Below are 24812 nucleotides of genomic sequence, written 5' to 3' on the forward strand. Positions count from 1 at the left end.
TTAGCTTGACATCGGTGGATGGGAAGTTGTTGGAGTCGATTGTCAAGGATGAGGTTACAGAGTACCTGGAGGCATATGACAAGATAGGCAGAACTCAGCATGGATTCCTTAAAGGAAAATCCTGCCTGACAAACCTATTACAATTTTTTGAGGAAATTACAAGTAGTCTAGACAAGGGAGATGCAATTGTTGTTGTATATTTGGACTTTCAGAAGACCTTTGACAAGGTGCCACACATGAGGCTACTTAACAAGATAAGAGCCCATGGAATTACAGGAAAGTTACATACGTGGATAGAGCGTTGGCTGATTGGCAGGAAACAGAGAATGGGAATAAAGGGATCCTATTCTGGTTGGCTGCCGGTTACCAGTGGTGTTCCACAGGGGTCCGTGTGGGGGCCGCTTCTTTTTACATTGTACATCAACGATTTGGATTATAGAATAGATGGTTTTGTGGCTAAGTTTGCTGATGATACGAAGATAGGTGGAGGGGCCAGTAGTGCTGAGGAAACGGAGAGTCTGCAGAGAGACTTGGTTAGATTGGAAGAATGGGCAAAGAAGTGGCAAATGAAATACAATGTTGGAAAGTGTATGGTTATGCACTTTGGCAGAAGAAATAAATGGGCAGACTATTATTTAAGTGGGGAGAGAATTCAAAGTTCTGAGATGCAACGGGACTTGGGAGTCCTCGTACAGGATACCCTTAAGGTTAACCTCCAGGTTGAGTCGGTAGTGAAGAATGCGAATGCAATGTTGGCATTCATTTCTAGAGGAATAGAGTATAGGAGCAGGGATGTGATGTTGAGGCTCTATAAGGCGCTGGTGAGACCTCACTTGGAGTACTGTGGGCAGTTTTGGTCTCCTTATTTAAGAAAGGATGTGTTGACGTTGGAGAGAGTACAAAGAAGATTCACTAGAATGATTCCGAGAATGAGAGGTTAACATATGAGGAACATTTGTCCGCTCCTGGACTGTATTCCTTGGAGTTTAGGAGAATGAGGGGGGACCTCATAGAAACATTTAGAATGTTGAAAGGCATGGACAGAGTGGATGTGGCAAATTTGATTCCTATTCCTAGTACGAGAGGGCATGACTTAAGGATTGAAGGGCGCCCATTCAGAACAGAGATGCAAAGAAATTTTTTTTGCCAGAGGGGGTGAATCTATGGAATTTGTTGCCACGGGTGGCAGTGGAGGCCAAGGCATTGGGTGTATTTAAGGCAGAGATTGATAGGTATCTGAGTAGCCAGGGCATCAAAGGTTATGGTGAGAAGGCGGGGGAGTGGGATGAAATTAGAGAATGGATCAGCTCATGATAAAATGGCGGAGCAGACTCCATGGGCCGAATGGCCGACTTCTGCTCCTTTGTCTTATGGTCTTATGGTCTTTCTGAGAAATGGGGCCCAAAACTGTTGACAATTCTCCAAGTGCGCCCTGACTGGTATCTTAAAAAGCTTCGGAATCATCTCCTTGCTGTTATATTCTACTCCCCTTGAAATAAATGCCAACATTGCATTTGCCTTCTTTACCACAGACTCAACCTGTAAGTTAACCTTCAGGGAGTCTTGCACGAGGATTCCCAAGTTCCTCTGCACCTCTGATGTTTGAACTTTCTCTCCATTTTGATAATAGTCCACACTATTATTTCTTTTTCCAAAATGCATTATCATACATTTCCTAACACTCTACTCTTATCGGCCACTTTTTAGCCCATTCTTCCAATTTGTCTAATTCCTGCTGCAATCGCATGGCTTCCTCAGAACTACCTACCCCTCCACCCATCTTTGATTCATCCACAAATTTCCATGAAGCCATCAATTCCATTATCCAAATCATTGACAAACAATGTGTAAAGTAGCAGCCCAATAGTGACCCCTGAGGAACACCACTAGTCACTGGCAGCCAACCAGAAATGGCCCTCTTTGTTCCCACTCATTGTTTCCTGCCTGTCAGCTATTTCTATATCCATGCTAGTATCTTTCCTGTAACGCCATAGAACTTTATCTTGTTAAGCAACCTCATGTGTGACACCTTATCAAATGCCTTCTGAAAATCCAAGTAAATGACATCCACTGCCACTCCTTTGTCCACCTTGCTTGTTATTTCCTCAAAGAACCCTAACAGATTTGTCAGCCAAGATTTCCCTTTACAGAGACCATGCTGATTTTGACTTATTTTACCCCGAAACATCATGCTTAATAATAGACTCCAACACTTTTCCAACCACTGAGGCTAGGCTAACTGGGCTATAATTTCCTTTCTTTTGCCTTCCTCCCTTCTTAGAGAGTGGAGTAACCTTTGCAATCTTCTAGTCCTCCAGGAGCATTCCAGAATCAAGTGATTCTTAAAAGATCATGAACAATGCATCCGTTATCTCCTCAGCAACCTCTCTCAGGACTCTGGGATATAGTCTGTCTGGTCCAGGTGACTTATCCACCTTAAGACCTTTGAGTTTGCCTAATATTTTTTCCTTTGTAATACCAATGGCACTCATAGACCTCTGGTACACTGCTAGAGGCTTCTACAAAGTACCTATTAAATTCATCTGCTATTTCTTTGTCCCCCATTACTACCTCACCAGCATCAATTTCCAGTGGTCCAATATCATCTCTCACCTCCCTTTCACTCTTTATATAACTGAAAAAGCTTTTAGTATCCTGCTTTATATTATTGGCTAGTTTGCCCTCATATTTCATCTTTTCCTTTCTTGCTTTTTTAGCTGCCTTCAGTTGGATTTTAAAAGCTTCCCAGTCATCCAACTTCCCACTCACTTTTGCCACCTTCTATGCTTATTCTTGGCTTTTATGCAGTCCTCAACTTCCCTTGTCAGCCACAGTTGCCTACCCCTGCCTTTTGAGAACAACTTATTCTGTGGGACTTATCTATCCTGCTCCTTGTGAACTATTCCCAGAAACTTCAGCCACCTCTGCTCTGCCGTCATCCCTGCCAGTATCCCCCTCCAACCCACCTGGGCAAGCTCCTCTCTCATGTCTCAGTAACTCTCTTTATTCCTTTGCGATACTGATACATCTGACTTTCAAATTGCGGTACAAATTCAATCATATGATAATCACTACCTCCTATTTGTTCCTTTATGTTAAACTCCCTAATAAGATTTGGGTTATGACACAACACCCAATCTAAGACAGCCTTTCCCCTAGTAGGCTTAAACACAAGCTGCTCTAAAAAGCCATCTTGTAGGCATTCAACAAATTCCCTCTTTTGCGATCTGACACCAACCTGATTTTCCCAATCTCCTTTCATATGGAAGTCCCTCATTACAATTGTGACATTACCCTGATTACATGCCTGCATGAATATAATTGAAGCCCACTTGAGGTTAAAGAAGCACACACAAAATGCTTGAGGAACTCAGCAAGCCAGGCAGTATCTATGGAAAAGAGTAAACAGTCGACACTTCGGGCCCAGACACTTCTTCAGGATGGTTAAGTGTTCAGCATGGTTTACACTCCTGCTGGTTGATTAGCACGTCTTTAGTACTTGGTCAGGTACCCTGCCTGAGCCAGATACTTTCCGTGGGTTCACCCTCCTGAAGGATGCTCTCATGTCAGCCTCAGAGATGGACATGACAGGGTCATAGGGGACTGTGGGAGTTCTTGAAGGTTCCTCCATGTTTTGATGGTCAAAATGAGCATGAAGGGAATTGAGCTCAACTGGGAGCAAAGCCATGTTGCTACCCATGTTGCCTGGTTTCATTTTGTAGGAGGTGATACCATTCAAGCCCTGCCATAGCTGTCGATCATCCTTCAGTGATTCAAGTATGACCTGGAATTGCCACTTTGCATGTGAGATGGTTTTCTGGAGATCATACCCGGACCTCTTGTATTTTACCGGGTCTCCAGACTTGAATCCCTCTGATCTGGCCCTCTGCAGACTGCAGGTCTTAAGGTTCAGCCAGGGTTCCTGATTGGGGAAAACTCAATGATCTTGTGGGGACACACTTACATACAACTGGTTTTACAAGTACCTGGGGGTGCACCTGGATGACAGATTTGAGTGGAGGACCAACATAGAGGCTGTGTACAAGAAGGGCAAGAGTTTTTTCTACTTTCTGAGGAGACTGAGGTCCTTTGGAGTATGCAGGCCTCTTCTTCACATGTTCTAGCAGTCTGTTATCACTGTTACATTCTTCTGGCCGGTGGCGGGGGGGGGGGTGGTTTGCTGGGACAATGGCATCAACACAGGTCAATTAGCTGATTAGAAAGGCTGGCTCTGTTATAGGAGTCAAACTGGACACACTGGAGGTTGTGGTAGAACAAAGAACTCTCCAGAAAATACTGGCAGTTCGGGATGTTTCTCACCCTCTGCATGTCACGTTGGCTGAATAGAGGAGCACTTTTATTAATAGACTAAGACAATTGCACTGCTCCAAAGATCGCTATACGAGGTCATTCTTAGCCTCAGCCATTAGTTTCTATAATGAGTCAACCAATAGCCGGGGAAGTAATGACTCCCTCCTGTTAGACTGTTTGTGGTAACTCATTTTTTACTCTTTCTACTTCTCTTCTAATATTTATATCTGTGTACTTGTATTGCTACTGTGGCACTGTAATTTCCTTTGGGATCAATAAAGTATCCAACTATTTTTATAAAGTCTGTGACAACCATGCTGTATTCGTTCTGATCCTCTAATGAGTCCTTGAACACGACCCACCCAGTTCACCAACTTGAAGCAATCCTGCAGCCACTCCTCTGCCTCCGCGACCACCTCTTTGTTGTCCTCAACTCTAGAGCTTTGCTCTTTAGCCTCTGCCTCTAGGTAGCCAAGTGATCAGATTTCCTGAGGTATGGGACGGCAGGCATTCCTAATCGTAGTACAGAAATGATCAGGTTTGTTGAGCCCCCTGATGCTGCAGGTGATATGTTGATGATAATTGGGCAGAGATTTCTTCGAATAGACCTGACTGGAATCCCCAATAGTGTTTTGAAAGACATGGGGTAGGCTGTTTCATGTTCGCTGATGCCAACACTTAGTACCTTGAGTGCTTGCTTAATATTGGCCTTTGGTGGTATGTAAACTGTGGTCAGGATCACGGAGGAATAACTCCCTTGGTAAGTAGATTAGTAGGTACTTAATCATTAGATGTTCTAGGTTGGGGGAACAAGAGTGCATCAGGACCACTTCATCTGAGTACCACAAAGAGCTAAATCATGAAACACAAAGCCCCCTTCTCCGAATCAGCAGTCCAGTCCATCCTGAGTATTGAGAAGCCAATGGATCTTACCAATGTATCTAGCTTTTCTGGAGTGTGCCATGTCTCCGTGAAACAGAGAATGCAGCAATTCCTTATTTGTCTGATACAGAAAACTTGCCCTTAAGTCCTCATTCTTATTGTCCAATAACTGTACATTTGCCAACAAGATGCTGTGTAGAGGAAGCTTCATATCCCAGTGTTTTAGCCTGGATTGGATCCCTTCCTTCCTCTCTCTCTTTCAGCTGATATGAAACACCAATGCCCAGTTTGGGCTTTACCCTGTTGATTCTGCTCCTGGCCTTACTATCGCTTGTCCAAATGGACCAAAGAGCTGAATTTTGGAGGGGATGTAGGAGTGACTGCTCTTATCATCAAGGAAACACATTTGACCAAATGTGGTACGAAGGAACACTGGTAAAATTCAACAGTGGTCATCAAAAGCAAAACATCCAGATGATTGGAATCAGACCTCACATAAAGGCAAACAATTTTGGCCATTGAAGGTTGATCACCTCTGACCCAAGGCTACATTGCAGTGTCCAATAACCATCCATCTTCAGCTGTGTCGTCAAGCTTACAAATGTGTGTGTACGATATTCAATTCCATTATCAACTCCTGAGTTTAATAATCCCACATTTTTAAACCCTAACCCTAACGCAACAGTCCAAGGCAATAGTCAGTCATGGTCTGATACGCAGCAAATAATGTTCACAGGACAGAAGTGCCAGACAATGACCATCCCTAATAAGGGGTTAACCAACTACTTCTGACAATCGAAAGTATGACCAATCCTGGCTGCACCATCAAGACTATCCAGTAAGTCACCATTGACTAGAAACTCAACTGGACCAACTACTCACAGTGAACGCAACTGTAAGTATAAGCATCCTGTGGTGATGACTCAGCTCTGACACACTGTGTACAAGGCACAAGTCAGAAGCTCATTGAGGTGTTCTCCACTTCTCTGAATAAGTGTGGCACTAACATTCAAGAAGCTGAACACCATCCTGAACAAAGTAGCCTGTAGGCAGTGAGAGTGGTGGATAGAATAATTGGTGAGCTGTAGCATCTACGAAAGACACCAATAGTTTCTCATCTAGGCCGCTCTGAGAACACATCCCAAACCTTCAATCACTCTCACCAAGACGGAGAAAGGTGCATGGGAGAGAGCAACACCAAGTGCAGGTTACTCTCCAGGTCACTTGCAAGCTTGACTTGGAAAAATCTCACGGGTCCCACTGATTCTAAATCCTGGAACGTCCTGCCCAACAGCACTGTAGAAGCATCTTCACCCGAAGCACAGATATTCATGAAGGCTGACTCACCACTTCCTTCTCAGAGACAGTTGAGCAAAAATGATAGACTTGCCTAGACTTTGAAAGTTAATGGAAGTGCTAATCTACCCTTAGAGCTGTGCTTATCACTTGGCAGAGGCGGTATAACCATCCCACAAAGTTTATTTTATTGGAACGGCAGAAGGTACTTAATATTAAACCCAGAGAGCCAAATGATGAAGGACAGGATATTATAGCCAAGTTATTCCTGCTTTTAAGCCCTTATTCACAGTGTTCTCACATCCCACACCGCAAATTCTCCAGATAAGTACCTTCCTAAGCCTTATAAATAGATATGAGACAGCTCAAAGAAACTGGCATAAGAAAGAAAAGAAAAACTAGTGCTGGAAAAACTAATGAGACTGAAAGCTAATAAATCCCCAGAATTTGCTGACCTTAAATCATGTTGTAGCAATCCAACCACAAAGATATTATTTATCTGTGGGTTCAAATAGTGCAAAGAATGTTTCATCAATAGGTACAAAGTACATAAGTTTGCTAAGCTGATAAAAAGGCACCATAAACTACAAAACAATATCTAGAATGCTGCATGTTAAATCAGAACAATTTAATGCAGTCAGCCCAAGGCAACATTCAGGTATGGTGACATTCACAGTGAAGATGGTACCAAGGAATGATGATCTCCAACAAGATTTTTGGTGACAGTATATAAATCTTTCCTCCACTTTATAAACAGAAGCATTTACTAACAAACTGTTCATTGAATATATGATACATCAAAATACTTAACTTAAAAAAAATCTAAAATAATTCCACAACTTTAAGTAACTGAGCTTCTTTTAGTGCCAACCATGGTGTTACTCTTAAAACCCTGGTTGCACTTCCCAAAAAGTTGTTTACTTTAGTTGATGAGAAGGAGGGATTCTACCACAAATAGAAGAAGAAATTGCAAACGGAATGCAGCTTCAATTGCATTTCCTACTTGCAGATCATGTGCGAACTTTCAACAGAACATAAAGTGACCTATGGTTCACCATGCCCCATACAGAACTTTTATAAGAATCTGCAACACCGACAATTATATAATCAACATTTGACCAAACACTTGAGTTTTATGACAGCGAATTTAAGTATCCACCCAGTTTTAGTTTAGAAGAATACCATTATGTGAGTTTGTCACAGACTTGTCAAACAGACCTGCCCTGTTTGCACCGAAGCTGGAAGAGAAATGAAAATTGCCCTACTTGTGGCAGCCATCACAGCTGATTGTCCCCGTAGTTTCCTTTATCGTCCGCTCAGACACAAATGCTGCATATTCAGTGTCACATGGCTGGAGAACTTGCTTAGGTCTCTGTGCTGAAAGAAAAGAAATCAGAAACAGTCATGAATCATACCATGAAATGCAAGAATCAAATGCTTAAACTCCATATGCTTGGAGACAAGTCTTTAATTACCATCAATAAATTAAAAAGATCAAAACCTGTGTGATAATAGTAGATTTTGGGCTATGTACTACAGTAAGTTTTTACATTAAAATTTGATTTGTTGATAGAGTTAAAACAAATGCGGAAAATTTACAGACAATGCATTTCTCTCGCCACCTTGTGGTAATTTAGGACAATTGCTAGGAGTCTTCAACTAATTATGTTCACATGTTCCATACTGAAGATCTATGGCATATCAGATTTCCGCCACTCTCAAATTCAAGCCAGGTGGTTCTTTTTGGTACCAGATTTAGTTTAAAAATAAACTCGATAGTTCTAATCTTTATGTCATTAGTTTCTTAGAAAAATTACTTATGTCAAATATTTTCCCAGAAATTACAATTGTTGAAAACTTAAATGGGGAAACAGTATTGAAGTTTCATTTTTCATTCAGAGATTCAAGAATACCGTGACATTTCAAGCTTCATTGAATTGCCCCTTACAAAAATGTTCTATATTAATAAGTTGCCTGAATAGGATAAATAATTGTAAATGGTCTATTTACATCTCTGGTGCGAAGGCTACATTGATTTGAAAAGGAACCTGTTCAAAAAATCTGAAAGCTTTTGTGCTTCTAGTTATATACCATATCACAAAAAACCAAACTGTATTGTATTATTTACATCTTTTATGTTTTGCCTGTAGGATAATTTTGTGAAATCACTGCTTTGGACCAGAGAGCTCAGTACAAATTAACTTGTCTATTAAATGTCCCATGGCCTAACAATAACAGCAATTACTGGAGCAATTTTATCATATTTTTGCACAAAAGCATGATTTTGGCAGTGATTCTACAAGGACTATGCTTATGGCATAAATATTATATTAACCACCTTCTTTGGCGCCATGCCAGGAACATACAAGGATTGTGTTTTGAGTGCTGCTTGAATGCTCCCCAGTACTAAACAACACATCTTTTGTGTTTTTAAGTCCAGAATAAATAGCAGAGTAAAGAAAAAGATAATTTATTTATCTTCCTTGATTTGTTAAATTTCATGCAGTTTGTTTATGTGTACGTAGAGGAGAAATTAGATGTAGCTATTTCAATAGTTTTGTGATCTATTACGATGAATGTGCTATTATTCTATCATTCTTAACATATCTACTCATTGTATCATAACTTTGAAAATTATGGATTTACCCTTCAAAATCACAAAGATAACAGTGATGAGAGAAGACTATTCCTCCCATAACTCTCCTTATTTTTCCCATTGATGACTGGCTTCCATCCCACTGGCAATGTCTTTCCATAACTGACAGCTTATATTTCATCTGGTGATATCAGAGTCGTTGTTACAGTATAGCTTCCTTCCTTCCAATTGCTTGACTATATTTCATCAGTGCTAATACAGTCTAAACTCATGAGACATTCCCATGGAACAAATGAGGATTTCTGGATAGTGAGGAGCAATACTTGTCCTCTGGAAGTTCAGAGTGGTCATCTAAGCATGGCTTCGAAAGAGATGAGGGAGGTCTTTAATGGACTTTTTTGCATCTGTATTTACTCAGTAGATGGACACAGTGTATATAGAAGTGAGGCAAAGCAGCAGCAAGAACATGGACCATATACAAATTGCTGTTTGCCGTCCTGAGGCAAATGAAGGTCCTCAGGGCCTGTTGTCTTCCTTTAGACCCTCTGGAAAGCTAGTGCAGAAATTGCAGGAGCCTGAGATATTTGGAAAGTCCTTAGCTACGGGTGAGGTTCCGGAATATTGGAGGATAGCTAGTGTTGTTCTGTTGTTTAAGAAAGGCTCTAAGAATAAGACAGGAAATGATAGCCTGGTGAGCTTGACATCAGTAGTGGGTAACTTATTGGAAGTATTCCAAGGAACTGGATATACACAGTAAGTATTTGGATAGGACAGGGATTAGTTAGGGATAGTCAACATGGCTTTGGGTGTGGTGGGTCATGTCTAACCAATCTAATAGAGTTTTTCAAGTAATTTACCAGGAAAGTCCTTGAAGGCAAGGCTGTGGATGCTATCTACATGGACTTTAACAAGGCCTTTGACAAGGTCCCGCATGGGAGGTTGGTCAAGAAGCTGGCATTAAAGTCACTTGACATTCTAGATGAGGTAGTAAATTGGATTAGACATTGGTTTTGCAGAAGAAGCCAGAGACTGGTAGCAGATGGTTGCATCTATGACTAGTGGAGTGCCACTGGGATCTGTGCTGGGTCCATTATTATTTGTGATCTATATCAACAGTCTGGATGATAATGTAGTAAACTGGTTTGCAGATGATGCCAAGATTGGGGGCATAATGGACAGTGAGAAAGGCTATCAAAGCTGGCACCGGGACCTGGACCAGCTGGAAAAATGGGCTGTAAAATGGCAGATGGAATTTAATGCAGACAAGTGTGAGGTGTTGCACTTCCGGAGGACAAACTGGGGTAGGACTTACAGGGTGAGTGGTAGGACACTGAGGAGCGCAGTAGAACAGAGGGATCTGGGAATACAGATCCACAATTCCTTGAAAGTTTTCTCACAGGCAGAGAGGGTCATAAAGAAAGCTTTTTTTTCACATTAGCCTTTATTAGTCAAAGTATTGCGTACAGGAGTTGTGAAGTTATGCTGAAGTTGTATAAGCCCTAATTTGGAATATTGTGTGCAGTTCTGGTTACCTACCTATAGGAAAGATGTTTGAAGGAGTGCCGTGAAAATTTACAATGTTGTTGCCAGGGCTTGAAGACCTGGGTTGTAGGGAAAGGTTGAATATTTCCACTGCTGTCTTTAATGAGTTTGTACGTTAGCCCTGTGACCATGTGTGTTTCCTCCGGGTGTTCCGGTTTCCTTCTACAGTCCAAAGACATACTGGTTGGTAGGTTAATTGGTCATTGTAAATTGTCCTGTGATTAGGCTAGGGCTAAATCATTTGTTTGGTGGTGTGGCTCAAAGAGCTGAAAGGGTCTGTTCCATGCTGTATCTCAATCAATTCAATAAGTAAATAAACAATAAAAGATTAGGACTTTATTCCTTAGAATGTAGGAGAAAGAGGAGAGATTTCATATAGATATATACAGTTATGAGGATTATAGGCAAGTTAAATGAAAGCAGGCTTTTTCCACTGAGATTGGGTGAGACTAGAACTAGAGGTCATGGGTTAAGGGTAAAAGGTGAAATGTTTAAGGAAAACATAGGGAGGAACTTCTTCACTTAATGGGTGGTGAGAGCATGGGACAAGTTGCCAGTGAAAGTGGTGGATGCGGGTTCAATTTGAACATTTAACAGAAAATCGGATAGGTACATGGATGGGAGGGGTATGGAGGACAATGGTCTGGGTGCAGGTCAATGGGACTAGGCAGATTAATAGTCCAACATGGACTAGATGGGCTGTAGGGCCCATTTCTGTACTGTGGTCTTCTATGACTCTATCAACAAATGCAACAGCAACCAACAGATAACACTGTAAAGCTGCTAAGCTTCAGTAATCACACACATTCCAGTTTCATCTCTTATTTCACTACAATAATACAGAACTAGCCAATGACAATGTTATTTATGGTTCAGTTAATAATGCTGCTACCTCTGAGTTGGAAGATTGCGAGTCGTATCTCATTCCAAATACTTGGGTGGCACTACACTTTTGGTCGTAGAACCTTTTGGGTTAGAAGTTTATGAAACTCCATCTGCTTCCTCTTGTAGTGTTAAAAGATCAAATGCTACAGTTTCAAAGAGGAGCTGATGAGCAAGTCTCTAATGTCCGGCCAATTTTTACCACTCAACCAAAACCACTAATCTAGTCATTATCACATTGCGATTTGTGGAAGGTAATCATGCACAAATCCAGAAGGAATTTTGGCCACCAACATCACCTTCCTCCCACCTCATCAATATCGCCTGCCTCATGGCAGTTAAGATAGAGCACTGGGAGCCCTGGTCCCATTCCAGACTGTTTTGATGCATAGATGGAAGTGAAATGAGAATCAAAGATAATACTTCTGGTCTCCAGGGTAAATCTGAGATGTGCTACAGATTGCTTCCACTCTCAGTAACTCTATGGCAGCTGTGTTTGTTGCTTAGTCAGGCTGAAAGCGTGGATTGTTGCTATGGAAAGCTTATCCTCACAATGGAACAATCTCAAAGAAAGAACACCCATGGCTGTACTTCATTATGAGTTTGAAGAGATTTGGTATGACACAAATGACGAGCAAATTTCTACGTATGTACAGTGGAGAAGATTCTGACTGGTTGATTCACCGCACAGGATTGCTCCAATGTATAGTATTGAAAAAGGTAATAGACACAGTTAGCTCCACAATGGGCACAGCGGTACCCTCATCGACATCTTCAAAGGGCAATGGCTCAAGAAGATGGCATCCATTATGGAGGAGCCTCACCATCAGGGATGTGCCCTCTTCTAATTATTACCATCAGACAGGAGGTACAAGGACCCACACTTTAGGAATGGCTTCTTCCCCTCCACCATCAGATCTCTGAATCGTCTGTGAATCCTACCTCGCGATTCCTCTATTGTGCCATCTGTCTATTTACTTATTGTAACTTTTTACACCTTGCACTGTACTGCTGCCACCAAACAACAAATTTTGTGATATATGTCAGTGATAATAAACCTGATTCTGTTTATATGTTGTCTTATTTAATAAAAGGCTTGTGACCAGTGGGAGTCACTCTAAATGAAACAGGGTTCAGGGCCAGCATGTTCTTCAGAGGCTGAAAAGTCCGGTGAAAAAGTCCAAGGAACCCTAGATGTCAAAGGGTATTGAGGGCTGGATAAAACAAAAAAAAAAGGTAGCTTCGGCAGGCGAGGAGAAATGAAAACAGGAAAATCCAAAAGGTAAAAGCCCATAGCTTCCAGAGCAATTTGGGAAACTGGATCTGAAATTTGTTTGGTGATAGGAGACAGAAGGTGAATGGCCAAGGGTTGTGTCTGTGCCACTGGAAGCCTGTGACTGGTCATGGTTTGCGTAGTTTAATGCTGGGCCCCTATTGTTTATAAACAACCTGGATGTGAATATAGCAGGTATAGTCAATAATTATGAAAATTTGTGGTATTGTCAATAGTGGTATTCTTCAACTATAAAACTGCACTGTTGAATTGGTAACACAAGAAGAGCAAAGACAGATGAAATTAATGTTTTAGAATTCTGAGGTGACTCATTGTGGAAGGACAGATGCACAATAAACGGTAAAACCCTCGGAAGTACTGAAGGACAGAGGGACTGTGGTGTACATGCCTCAGGAACCTGAAGGGAGCAGTACAGTTAGATAAGGAGACTAAGAACGCTTACAGGATCTGCGACTTCATTATCCAGGGCAAAGAATATAAGAGCAAGGAAGTCACAGTGCCACTTCATAAGGCCCTGACTTAGGCTAGAACTGAGTGTTGAGCACAGTTCTCATCACCACACTATGGGAAGTTTGCAATTGCACTGGAAAGGATCTGGAGGAAATTGACCAGGTGTGGCCTTTGAGGAAAGGCTGGCCAGGCTGAATTTGTGCAGAAGGTTGAGGAGGGACCTAATGGAGCTCTACAAAGAGACATAAAAAGGGGAAATAACAAGAAACATTTCCCTTTAACAGAGGTGTACATAATTAATAGGCAGAGGTTTAAGGGGTGAGAATCAAATTTCAACCACCGTTATTCAATGCATTGAATCAGGGGACAGTGGAGGGAGGCAATTTCACAACATTTGAGAACTATTTGGATGAGCACTCGAAATAACAAGGTATGGAGGTTTACAGACCAAATGCTAGTAACTGGTTTTAATATGGATTTCTGCCTAATGTCTGGGGTAGATAGTGGGCCAAAGTGCCCTGTTTTCATCTTGTATGATTCAATAGCTCCAAAGTTATTCCTTCGCAGCAAATTAAGTGTTAAGAATCTTAATAATCTCATTTATTATCTCTTAGTGCTTTATCTAAATTAAGTTGAATGGTAGACTGAAAATGAATAACTTGTGTTTTATGATAACCTAGTCACCAAATCATAGTATACCATATAAACCATTAAACCATTGTGCTTTGCTGAATTAATTTAATTTAAAACAAATTTTATTTTAATAGGGACAAACCAATTGATCAGAAATAGTTTATACATTGGGAACTAAAAGTCAGTTAATGTTTGGTTTCAAACAAGTAGTGCTATTCTAGGTAAATGCATGGAGGCAAAGAATCAATTTTGGTCTCCATCTTATACGTTAAGTTAACAATGATTTATGAAATAGATTGTCTTCCATAACCAAAGAACTACAGAAGGTGACATAGATGTAACTGATAACTCATTGTAATTTTTCAGTAATCTGTAGGGGATTTTACAACTATTTGCACCACAAGTTGCAGAATTTAAAACTGTTGAATGTGTTTCTTTGTGAAATTTCATGAACAATCCAGTGGAGTCTGTAGTGAAATGATTGCCTGTAGATTATTCTGGCTCTTGATAATTGCCTTCAAACATCATGAGAATGAAATCATCACATTCAAAGTACTGCTCGGAAGTTAACGCATTGCTCAAAAATTGATTATATACCGTTCCAGCAGTTCCAGTGTCGCACGATAAGCCCCTCTAAGTCACACTAAAATTATTGTTTTGGAAACTTCTATTGAAGGTTTTATTATGAAGGGAGGGTGTATTTGAGTTGGCCTCATTCCTAATCCTGGAATATTGTGTTTTTCCACTTTCTGGTATGGGTTGAATCTAGACAAAATCTGCACAAATATGGGATAGTTCACTAACTCATTCTTAGTTTTTCAGCACTCAGTTACATCATTGAAGTTGTGATCATAGAAACTTTGAAATCTGGCAGAGCTTGAAGTCTGGCTCAGTTTCAGCCACCCACAATTTTCAGATGGTGAAAATAATATCAACTTTAAGAAATGCATAGGAGGCCTAAAGAAGTTAGGAAGAAGTTAATATTGGTAATATTTAGTAGGTGGACTTCAATAGAGGATCCCTTGATCAGTCACTGTAATTTTAGGAAAAGAGCCACAGAAAGTCAGGCAAACAATTTTCCAAGGTTTCTGTGATCTTTCTCCCAGAGCTAGGGCAAGCGATCAACTGAAAGCCATTTTGGAATTTATGTCCTAGGAGTTTTGATACAGAAATTAATGGTGGGCTATCTAGGGCTTACAGTGAAATAGGGAACTTAAAGTTAAATTTTGGAAAAGAGGCATTTTTGGACAGAACCCAGGTTAGAGACAGAGCAGCAACATTGTAAAGCCAATGTTCTTGATCTAAGTTCCCCTTAATTTAGCTCCCTCTGGGAGAATAGAATGGATAAATCTACCCAGATTGCATTCATTGTGCAGATTTAGTTACTTTTAAATATATATTACAGTCAAATGGTAACAAATAATATCGGCTGGTTCACATGAAGGAAAGAAATTTACCAAAAAGGCTGTGTCCATCATTAAGGACCCCCCATCACCCGGAACATGCCCTCTTCTCCTTGCTACATCAGGAAGGAGGGACAGAAGGCTGAAGGCATACACTCAATGATTCAGGAACAGTTTCTTCCCCTCTGACATCCGATTTCTGTATGGATATTGAACTCCTAAACACCAGCTCACTACTAATTTTCATTTCTATTTTTTTGCACTACTTATTTAATTTAACTATTATGTGTGTGTACTTGTTGTATTTCATTTTTTTCCCCTATTATTAAGTAATCACATTGTACTGCTACCACAAAGTTAACAAATTTCATGGCATATGCCGGTGATATTAAACTGGATTCTGATTCTGATATTTATGTAGCATCTTATCTGACCACAGGAAAGCTCAAATGCCTTCAGTGCATATTTAGTCAATGTTTCACTATTGGGCAGTGCAACCGCTATTTCTCACTCAGCAAGATTTCACAAAATAATTCAAAAAAGAATAACATAATGTAGGTATCTTTCCTGTCCAAATGCTCCAGGGATGAGTGTAGGTAACTGACCAGCGTAAATTTCCGTTACCAATAAATATTTAACCCTGTATTCTGCCTTCAAATTTGACCTTCCAAAAAGGAATCACTTCACACTTTTTTGGTTTGAACTCCTTCTGTAACTACTCAGCCCAGCTTTGCATCCTGTCAATATCCCATTGCAATCTACAACAGCCCTCCATACTATCCACATCTCCACCAACCTTCATGCCATCTGCAGACTTACTAACCCACCATTCCAGTTTCTCATCCAAATCATTTATAAACATCACAAACAGCAGGGGTGCAGAACAGATCCCTGCAGAACACTACAGTTCACCGACCTCCAGGCAGAATACTCTCCAACTATTACCATCCTTTGTCTTCTATGTGAAAGCTAGTTCTGTATCCACACAGCCAAGATTTCCTGGATCCCATGCCTCCTGACTTTCTGAACAAGTCTACCGTGTGGAACCTTATCAATAGTGTTACACCACACCCATTGTTCTACCTTCATCAATGTGCTTTGCCATATCCTCGCAGAATTCATCAGTCTCATGAAGCATGACCTGGCCCTCAAGGCCACGCTGACTGTCCCTTATCAGACTTCTTCTCCAATACTCATAATTCCTATCACTAAGAACCTTCTCCAATAATTTTCCCACCACTGAAGAAAGACTCACTAATCTACAAGTCCCAGAGTTATTCCGATTCCCTCTCTTGAACAAAAGAACATTTGCCACCCTCCAATCATTTGGAATTTCTGTGGCCAGTGAGGATGCAAGGATTATCATCAAGGGTGCAGCAATCTCTTCCCTTGCTTCTCATAGTATCCTGGGGTATTTCCCATCTGGCCCCGGGAACTTATCAATTCTAATATATCAGCCTGTTTTACTCTTTCCTCACAATTATCAAGGTCCCTTGTGCATAAAGAAGAGCAGGAGTGAACCTGGGTCTCTGAAACTGCAAGGCAGTTCTTTCAACAATTCTTTATTTTTCCTAATTATTTTCTTACTTTTAAATATAAAATTTCTTCCCATGTTCTTTATTGTTGAGACCAGAGGTTTGATGCATAGACTTCAGCTTTCAAACCTGACAGTAACACATACCGCTGGAGAGGATAACAGTTCAGAACTAACGAAGGCTGTCAGGTTTGCCTCATATCCTAACTATGCTTCTATGAACAGATTTCATTTACAACCTATTTAGGGTCATAAATGTCTTTGATATTGATATTAACAGGTACTAACAATTGCAAATGACTTGCTAAAACTAGAAGGAAAGTTCTTATGGATTTTGATTGACTTTATTTACAATACTAATGGTTTGTTTAATCAAAAAAGTTAACAGTAGAGGTAAAATTGGAGATGGATGTCTTGCTAATATTGATAGCAATTCTGAGCTATAGCCTTTCTTGCTTACAAGAGAAATGACTTAAAAGCAGATAGTGAACATCTTTTATTCCATGGAAAATATTTCCTCACTGTCATTTGTGTAATATTGTTAAAATTAAAGTCACAATCAGTTGTCGGTTTAGAGTAACATGACAGCAAGAACTCGTCCAAGTTGACATCTGATAAAAGCTCCACTTTAAACAAGATCTGTTTTGAATTTTTTTTAACTTCATGAACAAGGTCTATATTATGAACTGGAAATGAACCTAGTTGGATGGAATTGTGTTCCTCTTACTTTGCTATCTCAGACACTTTATTAGGTACCTCGCATTTGTGGTCTCCTGCTACTGTAGCTGATCTACTACAAGGTTCAATGTGCTGTGCATTGAGAGATGCTTCTCTGCACACCACTGTTGTAACGTATGACTGTTGAGTTACTGTCGCCTTCCTGTCAGCTTGAACCAGTCTGGCCATTCTCCTCCGACCTCCCTCATTTACAAAGCACTTTCACCACAGAACTGATGCTCACTAGGTTTTTCTTTTGTTTTTCACACCATTCCCTGTAAACTCCAGAGACCTGTTGTGCATGAAAACCCCAGGAAATCAGCAGTTTCTGAGATATTCAAACCACCCTGTCTGGCACCAAGTCATTCCATGCTCTAAGTCACTTAGATCACACTTCTTCCCCTTTCTGATGTTTGTTCTGAACAGCAACTGAACCTCTACGTACTTTTATGCTGCCAAATGATTGGCTGATTTACATTAACGAGCAGGTTTACCGGTGTACCTAATAAAGTGGCCAATAAGTGTATGCCCATATTTTAAATTACTCTGTTTATTCCATTTGCAGGAAGATTGATCCTGAATTATACTTTTAATACATTGAACACTGAAATAATAATTGCCAATCAACTTATCCTATCTTGAATAACACAACAGAATTAGTTAATTTGTTGTCAACAGTTGCACTGATGCAGTTATTAACTGATGAAATATTATCTGTAGTTTGATATATAAATGAAATGATTATGTCTGGACCTAACATCTGGCTGTCATGCTCATAGCTGAACGATTAAAGCTTCGTGATGTGACTCAGAACTGTAAACATTTTATTTTAATGCTGTCATTTGAGTTGCACTATGATGTGTTGTAGTGGTTTACAAGGGCAATGTTTACATTTCAAAGCTATCACTAAGTCATGAAGCTAAAAGTTTCAATGTCTCTATAACCATTAGGGAAACTGCAGGGAATTTAGAGATGTAACAGACCATTTAATTTAAATCTGCACTTCAAAGGCACTGAATAGGGCAGCAAAGTACCACTAAAATAAACCAAGAATGATTCATATGTCTGTACAAACAATTACGCTATACACATACTTATCAAAAAGTGCAGGAAAATTAACTCATAATGTGCTGTTCAGTCCAAGGAAATTCAGGTCTTTCTTGGATTATCTTTACTTTAAGATTGTTGGAATGATGAAATAAGTATCACCATTATAATAAAATATCAACTCAATTCAACCATGAATGTTCTTCCCATATAGTGTTATACAAAAACACATTCCAAGATGAAATAAAAGATTTTAAATATTTATGTATTTTCATCCAGTTTATTCTTTTGCATCTGTATTAAATTAGCTTGCTATTCTCCGATGTACTTTAAAGCTTCGTGAATGCTTGTTACACTTTTGGCCACTGTATTAGCGAGTCAGTTTTCTAGCTTATGGTGGAATTCTCTCTTCTCGGTCTATGTTATCCCCAAAGATTTATTATCAGACTAATAAGTCAGCAGTTTGGGATTAAATTGCACCATGACAGTTGTGATATTTAATTCAATAAAATTCCAGACAGGGTGGGGTAATGATTCAGTTATTGTCCTAGTGACACAGAGCCTTGGAGTAATAATCTGCAGGAAGTCACTTCAAAAGGTTATGTTTCAATTGAAACAGAAAACTTGTAGTAATATAAAGTTATAGCAGTAGAAATAAATGTCCTTCCCAGAAAGAAACCTGCAATAACTAACCAGTTTGACAAATATATTAGACCCAAACCTGCTCCCATGTAGTTGACACCTAATTGCTCCCGGGGTTGCCTAAACACTTAGCTACATCAAACTGGTACAAAGAAGAACAAAAAAAATTGTATGGATGTTTCCAAGACGACATATGAAATGTCCTAACCTGTTTAACCTTCAGGGAAAAAGGTTGGCTAAAGAAATGCTTCCTCCTCTCCTCTCTAAATGGACGTCACTCTATTCTGAGGCTGTGCCTTTTGCTCCTAGACTCCCTCATCATGGGAAACATCCTCCCACATCCACTCTATTTAGGTTTCAGTGGAGTAGAGAATAAAGGGAAATCTTACAGCAGTATACAAAATTATGAGGGGCATAGATAGGGTAAAAACATGCAGGCTTTATTTCCTCGACATTGAGTGAGACCAAAAGTAGAAGTCATAGTTTTAGGGTGAAAGGTGAAATGTTTAAGGGGAACCTGAGGCGGACTTCTTCATTCAAGAGAGTGGTGAGAGTGTGGAATGAACTGCCAGCAGAAGTGGTAGAAGCCTGCTCAATTGCAATGTTAAAGAGAAGTTTGGATAGGTGCATGGATGAAAGGGGTGTGGAGGGCTATGGTCCGGGTGCAGGTAAATGGTACTAGGCAGAAAAATAGGTCAACAGAAAAGAGGTGGGCTGATGGAGTTGCTTCTGTACTGTAGTGCTCTATGAATCAGGGAAGTTCATGAAGATGAAACTGGAGATTGGTAAAAAGTACCTGGCTTAAATCACAAAAAGTGAATAAATAAAATGCCTGCTAGTGTCAGTAAAATAATCACGAAAGCTTCCTTACTTTAATAGAACCACTGTTAAAAGAATGGTATCCTTGTACTTTAAGGATGCAATGCTGAGGCTTTATAGGGCACTGGTGAGGTCTCACTTAGAGTATTGTGAGTAATTTTGGGCCCTTATTTAAGAAAGGCGGATTCAAAGGAGGTCCACGAGAATGATTACAGGAATGAAAGGCTTATCATATGAGGAGCTCTGGGCCTTTACTCACTGGAATTTAGAAGAATAAGTGGGGATCTATTGAAGTCTATCAAATGTTGAAAGACCTAGTTAGAGTGGATGTGGGGAGGATGTTTCCTATAGCGTGAGAGTCTAGGACCAGAGGGCCCAGCCTCAGGATAGAGGGACGTCCATGTAGAGAAGCGAAGAGGAAGAATTCCTTTAGCCAGACGGTGGTGAATCTGTGGAATTCGTTGCCACAGGTGACTGTGGAGGCTGGGTCAATGGGTGTATGTAATGTGGAGGTTGATAGTTCATGATCAGTCTGAGATTGGAAGGTTATGGGAAAGCAAGAGAATGGGGTTGAGAGGAAAGCGGATCAGCCATGACAAAATGGTGGAGCAAAGTCGATGGCCTAATTCTGCTCCTCTGTCTTACGGTCTTACAGTCTACTCCTTTATTGAAACGTTTGGGAGTTGTAACACAGAAACTGCCCATTTATCCTACTCAGTCTTGATTGTTGTTTACCATCCAGGTAGGCAAATAACATTAATCATATTTACCCATCTTGTTTCATTATCTATTTAATTCACCTAATCAAGGTCATGTTATACATTAATGCAGTTCCTAACTCCGTCTCTGATTGTGGAAGAAAATACTACATTCTTAAAATGCTGCCCTATTCTCCCATCACTCTGCTGTAATTTTCCTCATTTTGTCTAATATTCATCCTCTTCATCCTCAAACCAGTGGAAGTCATCTGGTTCTATCAACTGTGTCCTATCCTTACAAATATTAAAAGATCACTTAGTGTTTTGTACCGAAAAGAAAAAAATAAAAATCACTTTTTCAAACCTTCCCATGATGACCCACCTCTGACTTTGGTTTCAGAGGATGTTACTGACAAAGTTTGCTCTATAAATAGTCCACCAAGCCAACCAGATATATAAAGAAACAGTCACTACAAAGGTGAGGAATCTATTAAGCTGATAGACTTAACAAAACCTAGGTATTATATAACCATTAGAATAAATCAATCCTGAACCAGCCATCATGACAAATAACAGAATATCTATGAGAACCTTGGCTGAGAAGTTGTCCAGCAGACTATTTAAAACACAAAACCACACTCACAGGTCATCAGCCACCATTTCATACCATCACCAGCTAATTCTCCTCTGACATTTAGACTACAACTGTCTTTAAATACGTGCTGACGGTTGATCTACACCAGGAACTGATTTGAGATTTCTACTTCTGAGGTGGACTCAAACCAACGTTACAGATGAAATGATGCACTGGCGTTGGTTCGTGGAAGAACCACTTGAAGTTGACACAATAACTCTGCTTGCTGATCTAGAGAAATAGGTATCAAACTTACCCTTCACTGTGAAATCAGAATTCCACCAACTGCAAAGATTGAATTCCACCAGGAATCTAGCAAAAATTACAAAGGAACATTGTTAGGACTTCTACAGAAATTACCTCACTAAATCATTAAATCTGCTCTGGCCAAGATTATCAAGCCTTATTTGACAATGTACTGCAGTCAAAAAAAACCAGACATGTTAAAATGTTTGTTGTATTGCTTTTTCAAAAGTTAATTCTGTACTTTTCCCACAATACAAAATATTGTTATTATTTTAATTATAATAAAGAACACATTTACATGCGAACTTTTTGAAGAACTACAAGGAAGATATTGTTAAGCTGACAGAGAGAAACTGAATAATTAAAAGCTTCCTACAAAGGAGATCTTGCCACACATAAATCTGAGGTAGAATTGATTATTACTAAATGGTGCTGCTTGTAAATGGATGGCTGGTTTATACTTCATTTCTGAAAAAAAAACATGATTTGTTGTATGCTGGAAAACAAGATGAATGAATATAATTTTGGTGACATACTTATGGTTAAGGAAAAAGGTGCACTTTGGTTAGCAAAAGGAATTAACTTCATTTATTTTCAGCTATTGTCCTAAAGCAAGGGTGGTGAACCTTTTTGAGAGCATGTGCCCACAGCGCCAATAATCTTCTAAAACATTCTTTCGTGTGCCATGGTAATTTTGAACAGATATCATTGTTAATTAATTAGTAACAATAATTATGAACCTTTTTAAGGAAATAAAGGATGAGTTCTGTTGCTTATATTGTTTTACTATTAATAAAGATAAGGCAGAGAGAGATTGAAATAAATGAAGCATTTTAGAAAATTGTTAATCTCAAAAACTGCTCAAAAATTGTTAATCTTTTAAAGCAGTGGTCCCCAACCACTGGGCCCCATAGCATGTGCTACCGGGCCGCGAGGAAACGATATGATTTGGCGATAGGAGTCAGCTGCACCTTTCCTCATTCCCTGTCACGCCCACTGATGAGCTTGAAAGCACATGAGGTCATTACCCGCACGTCATCCATGTCTGCGCGGGAAGGAGATCAACTTCTCGAGCTTGCAAATGACAGTGGGCTGAAAAGAATGTTTGATGTAACATCTGTGCTGGCACTCTGAATCAAAGTCAAGGCTGAATATTCTGAGATAGCCATGAAAGCGCTGAAAATGTTGCTTCCATTTCCAACATATCTCTGCAATGAATGCAACGAAAACTAAATTGCGGAATAGACTGGACATAAGGAACTCCCTTCGAGTATCGAGTTTTGACTTGACCAAGTTCATCACAGCCTCTCAAAGTCCAACCTAATGCCCCTGTTGTGAAAGGTGGTAACAGGCAAGGCTGGCCAACAGGGCTCTGGTGAAGCTGTACAAGCCAATCCCCTTCACAGCGGATACGATGGATTACAGAAGCATTGATGAACTCCAACCATACCATTGACTTTGGACAATGGAGGTGGTAGGTCATCAATGGCCTATACTTCACTGGGAGCTAGGGCCCAAGAAGTTTATCACTGAAAACAATGACTCCCATGAACATCCATAGATGTGCTAAACTACATGAAGTATTTACTGTTAATATTACTGAATATCTAGTGTTCACTCACAAATGACAGAAGAAGAAAAATATAAACAGAGTGAAACCAATGCCAATTGGCCCATCTGTCTACTATCCAAATACTGATGTGTACACCAGGATTTTAAAACATTCAACATCACTCATTCTTGCAACAGTCTGGCTGGCACCAAGCCAGCGTGAAACATCTACGAAATCATCTCACCACTCAGGGTTTATAGTAAAAAAAAAAATTAACTGCTTCATTTGGTAGTAAAGATAATTATGTATCATTTTATTAAGGGTGGGATTTAAAGAATCGAGGGGCGGCACTGCATGCTGAACCCTAACAACATTTCTGCACGTGTTATCTTAGGCATGGATGCGATAGGCTCGCCACCCCATTTCAAACAATAAATGAAGGGTTAAATTTGGGCAAGACAAAGTTGAGTGTTAATCTGCAACACAAAAGTTTATAGAATATTTATTGAAATATGAATTATGAGCACCTTAAAACTACAATTTCTGATGGAAGATTTTCAAGTCTGGGTTCAGTTTAGACAGTCAATCACATCAATCAGGCAAACAAAACACATAAAAAGCAGGCTACATCAAATATTACAGCCAAGAACAAGGGTGCAGAATAATCATAAATGCGACTGACTACAAGTAAACATGGCAATAGTTTGATTTAGACTGGCAGTTTATCAGTAGAGCTGATTTTCTCTGTTACACCTGGCTGGAGGCAGCTCACCAAAGCGGAACACGAGGCAGGCACATCTAAAGAGATCAGTGCCTTTTTCTATAGGTAGTGTAGGCTGGGTTGTTATGTCTGAAGTGCAATGTTTTATTTATTTATTTTGGTGATACGGCAGAATAGGCTCTTCCTATCCTGCGAGCCACACCACCCAGCAATCCACCGATTTAACCCTAGCCTACATACGAACATAAGAATTAGGAGCAGGAGTAGGTCATCTGGCCCGTTGAACAATATGATCATAAAACCATGGACTCACCTACCTGCCTTTTCCCCATAACTATTAATTCCCCTACTATGCAAAAATCTATCCAACCGTGTCACAAACATATTTACTGATGTAGTGTCCACTGCTATCTCAGGCAGAGAATTCCACAGATTCATCACACTTTGGGAAAAGCAGTTCCTCCTCACCTCCATCCTAAATTTACTCCCTTGGATCTTGAGGCTAATCCTGGACAATTTATAATGACCAATTAACCGACTAACCAGTAATCTTTCGACTGTGGGAGGAAACCAGAGCACCCAGAGGAAACCCATGCATACATAGTGTGCGCTTACAAAACCTGCTTCTAGAGGACACCAGAATTGAACCCCAACCTCCGACGCCCTGAACTGTAATAGCATTATGCTAACTGCTACACCATGTACGCTCATCAGGCTTAAACTGCACAAGGAATTTCATCTCATGATGAACTGCACTGAGCTGCATCCATGATCAGCATTTTTGGATATAACCACATCATGAACGGTTTATTTACAAAGTGGTAATGGAATGTTATACAGAAGTTCCTCAATATCTAACAAATCAAAGCTGCACAGAGAGACCCCGTCGATTATGCATGAACCTTGCTCAGGC

At 40.1% G+C, this 24812-nt stretch overlaps 1 protein-coding gene across 6 annotated transcripts in view; it reads right to left on the bottom strand.

Moving 5' to 3' along the window:
- Nucleotides 1–24812, bottom strand: part of cacna2d3a (calcium channel, voltage-dependent, alpha 2/delta subunit 3a) — an 892602-nt gene that overhangs the window by 77091 nt on the left and 790699 nt on the right. For 5 of the 6 annotated variants that reach the window (XM_063068081.1, XM_063068079.1, XM_063068080.1 and 2 more), the window contains 2 exons: nucleotides 21637–21692; nucleotides 7755–7866 (listed from right to left, as the gene is read on the bottom strand). In XM_063068081.1, the coding sequence (XP_062924151.1) occupies nucleotides 7755–7866; nucleotides 21637–21692 (168 nt within the window). Of the gene's footprint in view, nucleotides 1–7754; nucleotides 7867–21636; nucleotides 21693–24812 lie in introns of those variants that run through there. The other variant, XR_010020451.1, reaches the window with a different exon arrangement.

Source organism: Mobula hypostoma, chromosome 15 (genome assembly GCF_963921235.1).
Source record: "Mobula hypostoma chromosome 15, sMobHyp1.1, whole genome shotgun sequence".
In the NCBI taxonomy this organism is placed as follows: domain Eukaryota; kingdom Metazoa; phylum Chordata; class Chondrichthyes; order Myliobatiformes; family Myliobatidae; genus Mobula; species Mobula hypostoma.